Genomic DNA, 15,035 nt, shown 5'->3' on the forward strand with positions numbered 1-15,035 from the left:
CTAAATTGACCCAATAGTGTGGGCCAAGAGACAGAATTGGAGTAGGGATGTCACGCTTTTAGCTTCTATGTTAATTGTATTGGTGTTTCGTTTATTCGTTTCCCATTTTTTTCCTTTACGACTCGTTCCAGACCGAGCCAACAACTTGAGTCGTTCAAGTAAGAAACTGAGTTGGTTCTGGGTGTTGATGTCTCTAGGCATGGTTAGAACTTTATTGCTTTTGTAAGAAGCCAGTCTGCAAGGACATAAAGGCTTAGGTGAGTTGGCTTGAAGTCTTCAATTTGATACTCGGGGTGCAACTCCTTTGCTTCAAGGCTCAAGCCAAATGGGAAACTACCCCGGGTGTAGGGATGGCAGTGGACCGGGGGAAAGTGGGGCCCCGCCCCACCTCGCCCCGTTTGGACCGGGGATGAAGGGTATGAAACGGGGATGGAGGCGGGGATGAAGGTTAAAAATCCATTCCCGTTCGGGGATGGACGTACCCTTTTCCCCACCCCGCCACGATCCCCTCCCCGCCCCGTCCCTGCCACTTTTCCCCGCCTCATCACCGTTTGAACCGGTGATGGAGGACATGAAACGGGGATGAAGGCAGGGGTGGAGGTTAAAATCCATCCCCGCCGGGGATGGAGGTTCTAATCTTGAGGCGGGGCAGGGGTGGAGACCTTGTCCCCCACCCCGCCCCGCTGACATCTTTTGGCCCTTAGCAGCACGTCCAAACTATAGCGCTGATTAATCCATGTAAAGCAAAAAAAAAAAAAACCATCAAGATGGGATGACTTGCTCAAGTGGGGACTCTCATTGATTGTGAGCCTCACAAATTCTGGTGATAGCCAGGTTTGGTGGGGCCTAGAGGACGGATAAGGTGATTTGACAAAACACATTTTTTTTGTGTTTTGAAATCCACCGTCCAAGTGGCTGGTAGGAGCTATCAGTGGACGTCTCCTTGTGGCGGGAGGTTACCGGTTCAAACTGCAGTGGTTGGTGGAAGGAGATCAGGTCATGCTGAACATGAGCGTTTTTGCTCATGCCGACATCGTGGCCATCCGTTTTATGCTAAAAAGTCAACAATACAGTTAGATGGTACGTGGCATTCATCTAAAATGCAAACAGACGGCCACGATGTCGGCACAGCAAAAACGCTCATGTTCAGCATGACCTGATCCTGCTTCCGTGTTTGGTAGGAGCTGTCAGTGCACGTCTCTTAAAATCGTAGCCCAGAACGACTGAGCTGAACCGTGTGCCTATATACCTTGACGAGGGCGGATCAGGTGCAATCACATTGCATAAAAATTCCATCCACTTGGATATTCCGAGGGGGAATAAGGTGCAATGCTATTGCACACTTTTAGTGTGCTGCTGCACCTTTTTTTTGTTGCTTGTTCTTGTTCATTTCCTCTCCTTTTTGCTTAATTTTCCTCCTTTATTGGATGTCCTTTTCTTAATGGCTAAGAGAACGGTGTAAAGGTTTATAAGATAGTGATCTTCTGTAATTCTAAGATGGAACTTGCTGCATTTGTGTTGGTTAACGCAGAAGGGAAATTACCAAGGAGTGCAAAAAAAGAGGAAGCATGCCAAATTTTGTGGGTACGATGCTCAATTGGTCAATACAAGACGTGTTTAATGAGAACCTCTTCAAGGGCAAGGTCAGCACAATGTTGCTATCACACTCTTGCTTTTCATTGGCTCTAAAATTACAAGTATGTCTTAATCTTCGTTCATGTGAATTGATATGACCCAAATTTGAATGGCTAGTATCTCATAGACTCGGCAACATGGTGTTTATAACCAAGTTGCCAATTTGCCTTGGTCATAGACTCATAATAGGTAAAACTCAGGCAAGGCTTTCTCTATAGGTTTGGTCTCTAGGAAACTTTGAGATTTGCATTCCAATGCAAAAAAAAGTTCAGCGTTAAATTCTAAAAGTTTGTTTATGATTTTGAATATGGTAATTAAAGCTCAAATTATAATTTAAATACATTGTGGATGCTTAATGAATGTAAAATTTGTGGAATTTTCTGTCAAGATTAGATCTAAATTCTAAAGGGCATTCTATATGATAATGCTGTCATGAATGGGGACGTTAAGTGACCTCGAGTTGTTTAAATTTGAATTTGCATCGGGGAAAAGTCCAATCATAAGTTAGAATTCTCTCTCTCCGAAGTGCATTCTGATTTTATTTGTGGGCATCCGACAACGGTATTCCAGGTTTGGATTGGAGGTCCTACCAAATCCAATCCATTTTGAGCCTTATAAGAGGAGGTAAACCGACTAATACAAATCTAGTAAGATATTATAAAGCAATACAAAATATATATACAAGTCCATAAGAGCTCCACTCATCTGGTATGGACCACTTGTGAATGTCACCAAGTTAGAAACTCGCTATGGGTCTCTAGCTGCAAAGTCGAAGTTGACCTTTAAGGGTTTTATCTGTGGAAGGCCTACCAAGGTGGTAGAAGCTTTTTGGGAGCTTTTTCATATTTTTCTTAAATCTGACCACACGTCTATCAAATGGGACACCCCTTCAAGTGTTTGATCCAAGTACTTGATATGCTCTACCTTTATTTTTTTTAGATGACGAAAAAAACCTGGTTGAGAACTGGGTCACTTAATAGGCTTGCACGCCCTCTCGTGAGATAAACCCTTTTTTCTGAGAGTGTGTTGAGTGTGCACCCCTGGGTCTCCACTGAGTACCGTGTGGCGCTAAATGGGGTGTAGGGGGAGCCGTACACTGCCGTACATCAGCCTGCAGGATGTATGGCGGTGTACGGCTACACCCCACTAAGCGTCAGGCGGTGCTCAGTGGGGACCCAGGAACACACACTGTAGCTACAGTGCGTGTTTTTGGGGGAACATATAACCTGCTCGCCTTTTTTCTTATCGCTAAATGCAACTAATTCACCTTTTTTTGGGGGTGCAGGTTGTGGAAATCCCATTCACGTTTCCCACGATTGTGAGTTATCTCGGATTTTATTTTTTCCCACTGATGGAAGAGACCCGGTCGGAGCTGCGCTCTTGCCTTGAAGGTATTTCCAAGGCACCATGTAGGAAAATATTACGTGCCGAAATGTCTACGAAGAAAAGATCTTCTTCCTTTTTCGAGATTCAGGTTGGTGCATGGGAAAACGGAGCAGAGTCCAAGGTCGATGATCTTCTTATCTTATCGACCATAAAGCCAAAAGTTGTCTCAGACTTGAGAAAGTACGGATCAGCTCATGCTTTCGCGGTTGTGACTAAGATCACCGAGGACAATGAAAATGAGATGACAGTTTATGCTCCAAAATGCGATGCAGAAATCAAGTTTCGATATGCCATCTCACTAATGAATGTGACCACGTATAGAAGGATTTCGGAGGCATTGGACTTTGAGATTAGCAGCGGGAGAAACTTGAATATCATTAAAAGGTTACTGAGCACCGACGCAAGTATGGCAACAGTAAGTTTGATTTTGTCTCATTTCTGTGCCTGGAACTACAGTGAGAAATATCAGCAATATATATTATGGAAATATCATGAACAGTGTGATATTTTAGTTGCTGTTTTAAATTGTCAAAATATCAAGATATCATCTTTTACACAAAAAATGCTGCGTCATTTTATGTTTATATTAGACAAAGGTAAACTCGTGGGTAAGCAAACCTCTTTTTTTATCCAGTTTTTTTTGCTCATCTGACTCTACAGATGTTGTCTACATATTGAGTTTAGTAGAAACCTACTTTTGGATCATGTTGTTCTGAGGTATATGTCAGATTTTATTGGATTGTAAAAATCAACAGCTTACAATGTATCAAATTTTTAAAACTCTAAAAAAACATATTTTTATGTAGAAAAACAATGACCCAATAGTCAGATTCCTAATATTTTGAACATTCTGAACACATCCATAAGGTATCAAATTTTTAAAACTCCGAAAACATATTTTTATGTAGAAAAACAATGACCCAAGGGTCGATTCCTACTATTTTGAACATTCTGAATACATCCATGAGATGAAAATAACTTTCCCCTATGAGTTCCAACTAAAGGATTCCTTACCCATCATGGTAGGAAATGCTAAGGTTTATTTATATTTATTTATTTTTATATACATACAAAATTTTCATTAATTTTTTTAGTGTATTTATTTTGTGGATAAAAAACATGAGAAAAAATACACAGTTTCAATTTTAAACAAGAATTAATTAGCTGCCACTATTTTTCCATTTTCAATGTTACATGGATACTCCTAGTAGGGCATGGCATCTGTGTGGATGCTGTGTCAGGTGCAATCACATTGTACACTTTGAGTGAGCCGCTGAACAGATCAGGTGCAGCAGCAAAGTGTACAATGAGATTGCAACTGATAAACCACCGTCCATCCATGTGACATATATTGTCCACCTTGCATATCTGTCAGGACGCTTGTGGGGTGTGCTCATCTGAAGAGGCTGGTGGTAAAATGGGGGAAGACCTACGCAGGGAATTAAGCTTGCCAAATTTGAACGAGTCGCAGATCGATGCAATCGCAGCCGTGTATGCAGCTGCACGTTGCACTCACTCGCATCTGGTGAAGCTCATTTGGGGCCCTCCTGGCACAGGTAAGACCAGCACCATCTGCAGACTCTTAGAGCAGCTCTTAAAGTTGAAGTGCAACACCCTCACCTGTGCCCCAACAAACGTTGCTGTCAAGGAAATTGCGTCACGGCTGGTAAAGTTGGTCAGAGGATCGCGTGAGAAGCTTGGAAACAGATTCTCATGCTGTTATTTGGGAGACATAATCCTGTTTGGCAACAAAGAGAAACTGAAAGTTGATGGTGATCTCGAAGACATATTTCTGGATGCACGCATTAAGAAACTGACTGCTTTCTTTCGTCCACTCAGTGGGTGGAAGCATTGGGCAACATCCATGATTGACCTTCTGAAGGATCCCCTGTCTCAATACCATACATTTCTCAATGACAAAAAACACCATACATCTCTCAATGACAAAAGTGAGGAAGAAGACGCAGGTGAGGAAGAAATCGAAAGTGAGGAAGAAGACGCAGGTGAGGAAGAAGTCAAAAGTGAGGAACAAGATGAAGATGAAGAAGTTAGTTTTCCACAGTTCTTGAGACAACGTTTTGACATTATTGTGACTCGACTCGAGGATTTTGTTCCCGTCTTTTACACCCACCTTCCTATGCCTCTCATTCCAAACAATGGATTCAAATTCATGAGGAAACTTTTGGACTCGTTTGCTTCTTTTAGAAGCTTGCTGCGCATTGCTGAAAATAGTGGTGTTCATCTGGAGAGTCTATTTGCCATATTTGAAGAGGTTGGTATTAGGGAGCCTTTCATCGAGAATTTTCGTGGTCTCTCTCTTGATTGCATTTCTGAAAAGAAGCTGCTGCATACTAGAATGGTATGCATTGTGATTCTTGAATATCTTGACAAGGCTGTGACAATGGCCACTACAGTCAGCATTGATTCATTAACGCGTTTATGCTTCCACAATGCTTCCCTCCTCTTCTGCACTGTTGCAAGCTCTGCTCGATTGCATACCTTGGACATTGATCATGTGAATCTCTTGATGATTGATGAAGCAGCACAACTTAAAGAATGCGAGGCATTGATACCATTGGAGCTTAAGGGTTTACAGCACTCTGTCCTTATAGGGGATGAACTGCAGTTATCTGCAGTGGTTAAGAGCAAGGTTTGAAGTTTTGAAATCTTTTAGTCTATTGTTTACGCTAATACAATGTATGAGCTCTGTTTAGTTACAGCGTTTTTTTCTTCTTCTTTGTATCAGATGTCAGATAAATCTGGATTCGGAAGGAGCTTGTTTGAGAGGCTGAGCCTGCTAGGCCATCATAAGCACCTTTTAAATGTACAATACAGAATGCATCCATCAATAAGCTCTTTTCCCAACGCTCAATTCTACAAAAACCAAATTTTGGATGGTGAAAATGTCAAGAAAATAAGTTATGAAAAGAGATATCTTGAAGAAAGAATGTTTGGAAGCTATTCTTTTATAAATGTTACTGATGGAGAGGAGGAAAAGGATGGGAGAGGACACAGTTGGAAGAACGTGGTGGAGGCTGCTGTTGTCTCTAAAATAGTTGAAAGGCTTTTTAAAGGTGATGATAAGCTCATTTTGAAAGTGCCCATTTTCTGGCCATAAAAAAGAAAAAGTGACTTTCAGGTTTAATTCCTTTCTATTTTAATTCTTTGATGATTCCCTACAAAAGGTGTTGTGGGTGGTTTTTGTTAGTTGAACAACCAGACGTTTTGCGCCCGTTCATAGTTGTTTTTGGTTTAATTTGGAAAAGCTCTTTCTTTAAACTTCTGGTATATGTTGAAAGTTCAGTTTTACATTAGTACTGTCAGGATACAATGTTTTAGTGCACGCAGAAGGAATTTTGTGCTGAATATCTACTTTTACAGCTTGGGATGGTGCAGATGGAACTCTGAGCATCGGTGTCATATGCCCATACACTGCTCAAGTTGCCATACTTCAGAAGAAGCTCTCATCCAAGTACCAGATGTATGACAAATTTGTTGTAGTTGTTAAATCTGTCGATGGCTTCCAAGGGAGCGAGGAAGATATTATAATTCTTTCCACAGTAAGATCAAACAATGGGGGATCAATCGGCTTCCTTTGCAACAGGAATCGATCAAATGTGGCATTAACAAGGGCTAGGTATTCCTGTGATTTGCATATTTGAGACTCTCTCTCTCTCTCTCTTGCATCTAGGGCTGGGAAACCAGATGAGCCGCTTGTGGCTTGATCGTAAGAAGCTCATTTCAACTCGTGAAATAGGCTCGCCATGCCGAAGAAGAGATGCAAGTGTTCAGTTCGTACATGCTTGTTTGTTTGTAATAAATATATTTTATATCATAAAGTTCAAATCTTTAATGGTTTAGCCTGCAAGTAATAAGTTTAAAAGTTCAGATCTTATTGCTTATAAGTTGTAACTTGGAAAAAATGTATTTATTTTGTAATAAGCCAGTTTGAAAATCACATTCGACACTTTGAGTGTGCCGTTGCACCTGACGGCCCTCCTTCTGTGTTATATCCTGTCGGAGGTCAGATCAGGTGCAGCTGCACACCAAAGTGTGCAACGTGATTTCACCTGATTCACCGTCTGCTTAATAGGTTTATGGTCTAAATTCTATTAATTTTACCTTTGGAAAAAGATTTTTTTAGTACACGAGCCATCTCGACCTCATGTTGATTAACTCGGACTTGCCATGAGCTTGAGCTCATCTTGACTCACCACAAGAACAAGCGGTGCTTGAACACGCTCTGTTCAGTTCGTTCAGCTTGTTTACTAGTTTTGCCTGCACTAGTTTGTAGGAAAAAGTGCATAATTGGTTGGCTTCAAATAACTGATGCAGGCATTGTCTTTGGATTGTTGGAGATGGAACAACTTTGGGCAGTAAACCTTCCATATGGCGGGATTTAGTGCATGATGCCAAACAACGTGGATGTTTCTTTAGTGCTGTAGAGGATGAGCTTCTAGCAAATGCCATAGTTGATGCCAAATGTGAACTTGGTCAGAGCAATCAATCTCTTGGTAGAGACTCTGGCCCAATTCATGCAAATTCTAAGGTAATACACAGATTGAATATTACCTGTTTCCTTTCCAAAAGCTGATGTAACAGTTTTTTTAGCCCTTTTCTACTAGATTCGGTATTGAAATATATATTTTATGTCTGGATCTAATCTAGTTTATCAGTGAAAACAAAACATTTGCACTCAAAAACTCTTAATTAAATTCTTTAGGTATTTGGTTTGAAATAAACAAAGTTCTTGTATGTTTTCTTTTGGCCAAGTCATTTTATTGTGGAGTGTATGGACATGATTTTGAATGTATAATACTATCGGACTCTAGGTAATTTTAAAATTCTTTTGATAAAAGTTCTCCCACGTAATGAGTGTGAAAGATGGAAATATCTTTTTGAAATTTATTTTTGACCAAATTATGAAATATTTGAAAGTATGAAAAAAAATCATATTTGTGTTTAAGAAAATAAATCTACGTGTACATGAACAAAGATTACATAATATGCAAACCCCACCCTTAGATATAATAGGTGTTGGGCCCCAAACATTCGAATGCAATAACTCAAGTGGTCGTGTAGAGACAAAAGTTCTTTTTTGGAATGACAATCATTTTATTTTGCCAAGAATATAGTCTTCACATGTTAAATTTTCAAGAATACAATTTTTTTTCATATTTGGAAAGTAAACAGATTGAATATTACCTGTTTCCTTTCCAAAAGCTGATGTTAACAGTTTTTTTAGCCCTTTTCTATTTGATCCTGTATTGAAATATATATTTTGTGTCTGGATCTAATCCTAGTGTATCATATATCATTGGGATCCAAATTTGTATCCGAATTATTTTTTGGTACTTTGGATTTGGATCTGACATGATCTGGCCCATATCCACCCCAATATTAGATAAAGAGAAGAACAACAGCGGGTTATGAAAACGGTGCTGATACAAATTTATGGAAGCAAATGTGATGTATTGAAACATCTATTTATTACATGTATTTCCAACTATACTGTTATGACCATCTATGCGGGATTGCAGGTTTTCTTCTATTTAGCATCAAATATAACAATCTGAATTTACAGTCCACAAATTTTGCTTCACCATTTAATGAATACTGCTCTTGTACCGAGAGATGAACAGTGGCAGGCTATAGAAAACATTGTTGATACAAATGTTATGATAAAGCTAATATGATGAACCACCTATATTGCTTACATTTTCAATATGTTTTTATGAGCAACTGTGCTGGTTTTTTCATCTTGTATCATTATAACCATCTGAATTTGCAGTGCACAAGCTTTTCTAGAGGCTCGTTTTCCAATATACATATACTATTCTATTTCAGGGTGATAAACATGCTTTTGAAGAGTTATCTGATAGGCTTGATCGTCTCGATCTGGGGAAGGCATCGAGTTCATCTACCTCCAGGTGAGTGGAGCCTTCAAGCGATAACCACACTGCATAAATTTTGTCAAATGCAACTTTTTTTCTTCTCTATTTTCCCCTTTTCTTCTCATTAAAGAACTTCTTAATCACATTCATGTTTCCTCCCTTGAGCTTGTCTATTTTTCTCTTTGAAAGAACCCTTCAGCTCGTCTCTCAAGCATTCCGGCTAATCTGTTGCAGGAAATATGTATCTTCAAAGAATCTGGATCTGCATGCTCAGAATTGCAAGATGCAATAAAACATGTACGATCTCTCTCACTCACTCACACACACATCCATACACGTTCATCCACTTATGAATTCTAATTTTCTATCTGTTATTGCCTTATTTCTTGATAACATGTTGACCGCAGTAACGAATGTGAGTGTTTAAATCCTGTCACAAATATTAACGATATATTGAAAATACCATGCCCGTTTATGTTTATTGCAATGTTTTCAAAGGCCAAATGCCAAAAAATGAGATATTTGAAGATATTGCCTTTGACAATATATTGATTGGATTCTAGAAACTGCCATCCAAACTGACATTTTCATTTTTTTTTTTAAATCTATCCAGACTGATGTGTTTTACATGCTTGATTTTGTAGAAATTAACTCTTGGAACATCCAATTATGATACATTGGCAAGTTTTCATAAGGTTGAAAAATCAATTGCACAGAATTTATGTTAATACTTGAGCTTCGGAAAGCCATAAAAACCCACGACCCACGTTTCAATTCCTAGCAAATGAACTATGCCAAACACGTGTGGGATCAGATTTGTGAAAAAGTGACTGAACTGCTCAATTTTTACAGTGTGTATTTTATATCCTGATATTTTTTTTCCAAATATTTTCCTGAGAAAACTAGCTTTTATCATGAGATTTTCTTGAAAACGAGTTTGTGACATTGTTTAAATATATCCTGGCATGACGCACCACTTCTACTTCCCTTTTCCCTATGCCTTCAATCTTCATTTTTTGCAGGCTGGCTCATTGACGAAGATGGTATGCCATATCTAATTTGCTTAACCTAGGAAGTAAAATTTTGGGACTAGGATGTTCATTCTTGTTTGTTTATTTGGATCTATCACTATACTTATCATTGGACATATGTTTGTTATGCAATACCCTTAATGTATCCAGTTTGTTTGTTTCATGCAATTTTTAATGGAAAATTGCTGAATTGGCATCTCTTTCTCTCCCTCTTTTCTACCATGAGCAAAATATACATCAAATCATGAATGAGTAGGTGCCATGCTGGCATAAGTGGTCACAGGGGCTGAGCCACATTGGTCACAGGGTATTAAAAAAAATGTGTATTTTTGGTTTAAGATTTTAGGGCGTTAAGGATACAGAACGCTTCTGCTGAGTATCGGTGATACAGCTGAATAGGTGGCCAAACGATTCAGGGACATCGATACTGGCTATATTGTTTTTTTCAGCTTAATGTTTGTTTGTTGGCACTAGGGATGCACAACAAGCCGAGCTAGATTGGGCTCAGCTCGACCCATAAATGACCCGAGCTTGAGCTGAGCTCCGTGGCTCGGCCGAGCTAATGAGCTGAGCTTGATCGTACCAAGCTCGATAAAGCTCAGCTCATTATATAAAATTTTGCTAAAGGAGGTCGGGGAGTTTAATTTCCGGCACTCCGATAGCTTTGACGGATGGAGTTTCGGGGGTTTATGAAATCTCTCTCTCTTTGAGTGTGTGCCCAGACTGAGCTTAACGAACCGAGCTGAGCCAGGGCTAGTTCGGTTCATTGTACTTAGGACAAGCTTATTAAACCTAACCGACCTCGGCTCTGGCTTGACACGAGCAGAACCTGAACACCAGTGGTTCAGCCTCGAGCCGAGCCTGAGAAACATTTTACCTGGGCAAACCGAGCTTGAACATGCCAAGTGCTTATTGTGCAAACCAAATACGTAGAAATAAAAGCATGCCATTGTGAGAAATAAAATGGAACATAAACAACCAAATTTTTTGAGTAATTGACAAAAAAACACCTAATGTTTTCACTTATTACGTTTAGGTGCCGGTTTTTATAACATCCTGACCAATGTCAGTATCAGTACGAATCAGATTCCTATAGTATCGCTAGAAATCGATACGGCACTGGGCTGATTCGGTTTATTTTTAAAAAAAACTTAAAAAATGGTTAAGTTTCCTTTTTTTTGCCATTGTCGCCTTTAGAAGGAGAGGAAGGAAAAGAGAAATGAGAGCTCACGCGACTTGTTAGAGAAAAAAAGAAGAAATGAGAGATTCGAAAAAGAGTTTTATGTTAGGGTTAAGAATATATATATATATATATATATAGTAATTTCTTTAATGAGGATCGGGATGAGACTAGGGCAAAAATAAGTCTAGCCTTGTTTGGGTTTTGATTTTAACCTTCATCTCCTGTTTATTCTTTGTTTTATGTCCTCCATCCCTGATTCAAACGGGATGAGGCAGGACAGGGCCCTCTTTCCCTCTGATCCACTGCCATCTCTAAAATGCATGTGTTCAAGCTCGGCTTGAGGTTGGAGCCGAGCTTTAACAACATTGTTCAGGCTAGGCTCGGCTCAGTTCTGAGCTTGAGTTGAGAGGAGCTTGATTGTTATTCAAAAAAATTTACACGACATGATCAAGCTCAGCTCATTTATCCACTTGGACTTATGATCAAGCTCGACTTGTTTATCTTTTAAACATGTGCCAAACTTAAATGAGTTGAGCCTAACCTAGCTCAGCTCGTTGTGCATCCTTAGCTAGGTGTACACTCTACGGGCAAGGAAAACTTGGGTTTTTTATAGGAAATGACAGGTGTTTGGCTCTGCTTGGCTCATAGTAATAAACGTATATTTTATATCACATAATATAGTTACGTAGAACAAATGACTGAAGTATTTGGTTTGCAAGACAGATATTAAACAATGTATTTTTTTTGTAATCTTATTATTTCCAATCCTGAAAAATTAATGTGTCGTTTCTGTAACATAACATAGTCAGGTATGGATTTGGGTTCGAGTTCGAGTTCGAGTTCAGGTTCATCATGAGTTTGAATTCAACTCGGCTCACCACAAGAATGATCAACAGTTGAAAACTTCAAGCTCGCTAAGTTGGGCTTGTTTACCGATTCATGGTAAAACACATGTTCATAATAGGTCAGGTCTTTAACTTTTGTAGGGGCATCCACCAGATAACATAGTTGGGTATGGATTTGGGTTTGAGTAGTTGATGGGCTAGACATAAATAAATCTCGTGTCCTACCACATGTAATATTTTGTTCCCGTACCCGGCCCCCACATAACTCAACACTGGGTCGAGCCAGAGTCGGGTCGGGTTTGTCAAGTTGAGATGAATTTGATAGTCCATCAAGTCCTCGTTAAGCCTTTAAGAACAACCCCAACAACTTGGGGTAGTGGGTGCCTGCATTGCTTTAAAACGAGAGCTCTAGTTGGAGTATCGCCCTCCATCTTTTTCACTCACGTGTGCATATCTCATAGATTGGATCATATATCTGATCCATATCGTAAAATTAAGTTGTACTTTTAAAGATTATTACTACCGAAAATGATACTATCTTCTAAAAATGACGTGTTCTTGCAAAAACCCACAAATATGCCCAAATTCTTGGCATATACAAAATCACTGATCCTCAAGTTATTTAGTATCATTTTACCCTTCAACACATATTCGTGTGAACCTCAAAATATGATTAAAATCATTAAAGATATTCATAACATATTTACACGAAACTCTTGACATTGGTACAAATAAGTTGCAAACCTCCACATATATTTGTGCGAACTTTCTGACGTTCCCACAAATATATTGTTCAAATATAATTAAAATCACTGAAAATGCTATTGTTTTTATCTCTTACCCTACTTAATTTGGTACCAGCTCGGTTTCTAGTCATTATTTAAGCTTCCGTACGTATTTGTGGGATTCTGAAAGCTAGCATCCAAAAACCCATGAACTAGTTTGATAACTGCTGATGGAATTCTATAGAAATTATAAAATGTAATTCCTCACTCAAGATGTTCATACTTAAGCAAGATGAGGGATGAGAAAAGTTTCCCTCAGCGTGTGTGTGTGAGAAGAGAGAGAGAGAGAGAGAGAGAGAGAGTTGTCATTGTAAAGAGTGTATCTCAGGGCGCTCCTCGAACAAAGAAACAATAAATGATGGGATTTTTTTTTTTGGCTCATGACTCTTTTTTTAAATGAAAACGACGTGGACCGTTTGATCAACTACAACACCGATCCACAGGAGACTGGTTCAACCAGTCAAAATATAGGGGCCCCGTTGAACTCATCTCTCTCTCTCTCTCACACACACACATATATATATATATGAAAGGGAGACCATCAGGGCCTCGACAGTCCAAACCATCTAGCTCAATCTGCACCGCTTGATTGGGCGATCCGCAATGAGTTGGACCTCTATCTCTTTGTCCAACAAACCCACCCTTTATCCCCACCCCCACCAGCTGGCCACTGGATAACCTGACCGCTGGTGGTGGCATCCCCTTCCTGCCACCCTTCTTCCTTCGTCCCCCCACCTCAGGGGCGTAGCTAGGATTCATGTGAGGGGGGAGGGGGCAAACAGGGGTGTACCAAAAACAAAATTTGGTGTGATAGTATTGGGGTTCGGGGGCAGCGCCCCCGATTTTTTTTTTTGAGATAAAATAAAAATGGCTACAATTATTAATAAAAATCTATTTCATATGGACAAATCAAACTATTTGCTGCAGTCAGGGCTGGGCTAGGACTGAGCTACAAAAATAAATGAATAAAAATCTATTTCATATAAAATCAGGACTGGGCTTTTAAAAAAAAAAATTAACTAGGCCGGGAGGCCTCACTGGGCTACAGCCCAGTTCTGCGCCCCCCCCCCCCCCCCGAGCTCCGCCTATGCCCCACCCCACACCTTTTTTTTATTCCCCTGTATTGTGCACCACCACCCTGACCTCTATCTTCCTCTACCTCTGCAGGTTGGCTGCTGGATGAACTGACCACCACTGGCAGTCATCCTCTTTCCGCCTTCCCGACAGGCTGTTGGTGTCGGGGTTTTTTCCCTATTTTTCTGTTTGAGGGTGGCTGGTCACCCAAGATGCCACTATGCCACGGTGTAAGATGAGTTGCCAAGAATTTATTTGCTGCCAATATTTGCATTTATTTTCAAAATGCCATGTTTCAGTAAATTCTCATATGAAGATGCCCATTAGCTGATGTTTTCAAGTTTCAACCATGTTATGCTATAATCTTGCTGGCACAACTTACATTGACCTTAAACTGGTTTGGAACATTATGTTTTTGTTGGTTGATGAGGATATTCTACATGCAAGTTTAGGAAAGTTAACCTTTTCTTCCCTTTTCTTTTTTAGAATGTTGCATATCTAGGTATACTTGTGCATTTGGAATCTTTATTTGTTGTAGGTGTGCAACTTTTTCTTTCGACGTGTGGTAGATTGACATTTTAAGTTAAATTGGATTCATTTTTATTAAAAGGAAATATCATGTGCTACAATTTCATGTTGCATGTTTTACAGATTATTCCATGTTCAAACTGAACCACAAGTAGTATTTGTTGATTACAAGGATCCAAAGCAGCTATTGCGATGAATCTGCGAAAAATAATCAACAAGAAAATAACACAGGGATTTTACGTGGTTCGGCAATATGCCTACGTCCACGAGAACGAGCGATTGTATTTCAACTATCTGATAATTTTGGGTTACAACATACATATATATACTAGCCCTATGTGTACCGAGATTTAAGAAATAAGAGCAAATTCTAAAAAAGATGAAACACTCCTGTACCAAACCCGTGGGGACTCTACTCTCTTGCACCCCCTCAACTATTAGTGTCCCTGCTAAAGTAGAACATGGTAGATGTCGTCGCTCGTTCCACCATCTGTCTTTTATCAAATATGAGCTACATACTCCAACAATCTTCACCTTGGTGAATATCCACCCCTTAGGAGACAAGAAAGTATAATTGAAACTCCACCTGGGACACTAAGTTGATGTGCCTCCCATCTAACAACTGGAGACATTAATCAAGTTCAAACAGTGCTTGAACTTATCTGTAGTAATAG

General features: G+C 39.6%; 1 protein-coding gene across 1 annotated transcript; it reads left to right on the top strand.

Moving 5' to 3' along the window:
- The first annotated feature begins 2,753 nt into the window (after positions 1-2,753).
- On the top strand, positions 2,754-10,466 carry LOC149817086 (uncharacterized). The gene is made up of 8 exons (XM_089987025.1): positions 2,754-2,834; positions 2,921-3,436; positions 4,397-5,671; positions 5,768-6,095; positions 6,403-6,658; positions 7,357-7,570; positions 8,869-8,951; positions 10,421-10,466. The coding sequence occupies exons 1-8, from the start codon at positions 2,754-2,756 to the stop codon at positions 10,464-10,466; spliced, it is 2,799 nt and encodes a 932-aa protein (XP_089843151.1).
- Positions 10,467-15,035: the final 4,569 nt, after the last annotated feature.

This window comes from Nuphar pumila, chromosome 14, assembly GCF_984573655.1.
Source record: "Nuphar pumila chromosome 14, dmNupPumi1.hap1.1, whole genome shotgun sequence".
In the NCBI taxonomy this organism is placed as follows: domain Eukaryota; kingdom Viridiplantae; phylum Streptophyta; class Magnoliopsida; order Nymphaeales; family Nymphaeaceae; genus Nuphar; species Nuphar pumila.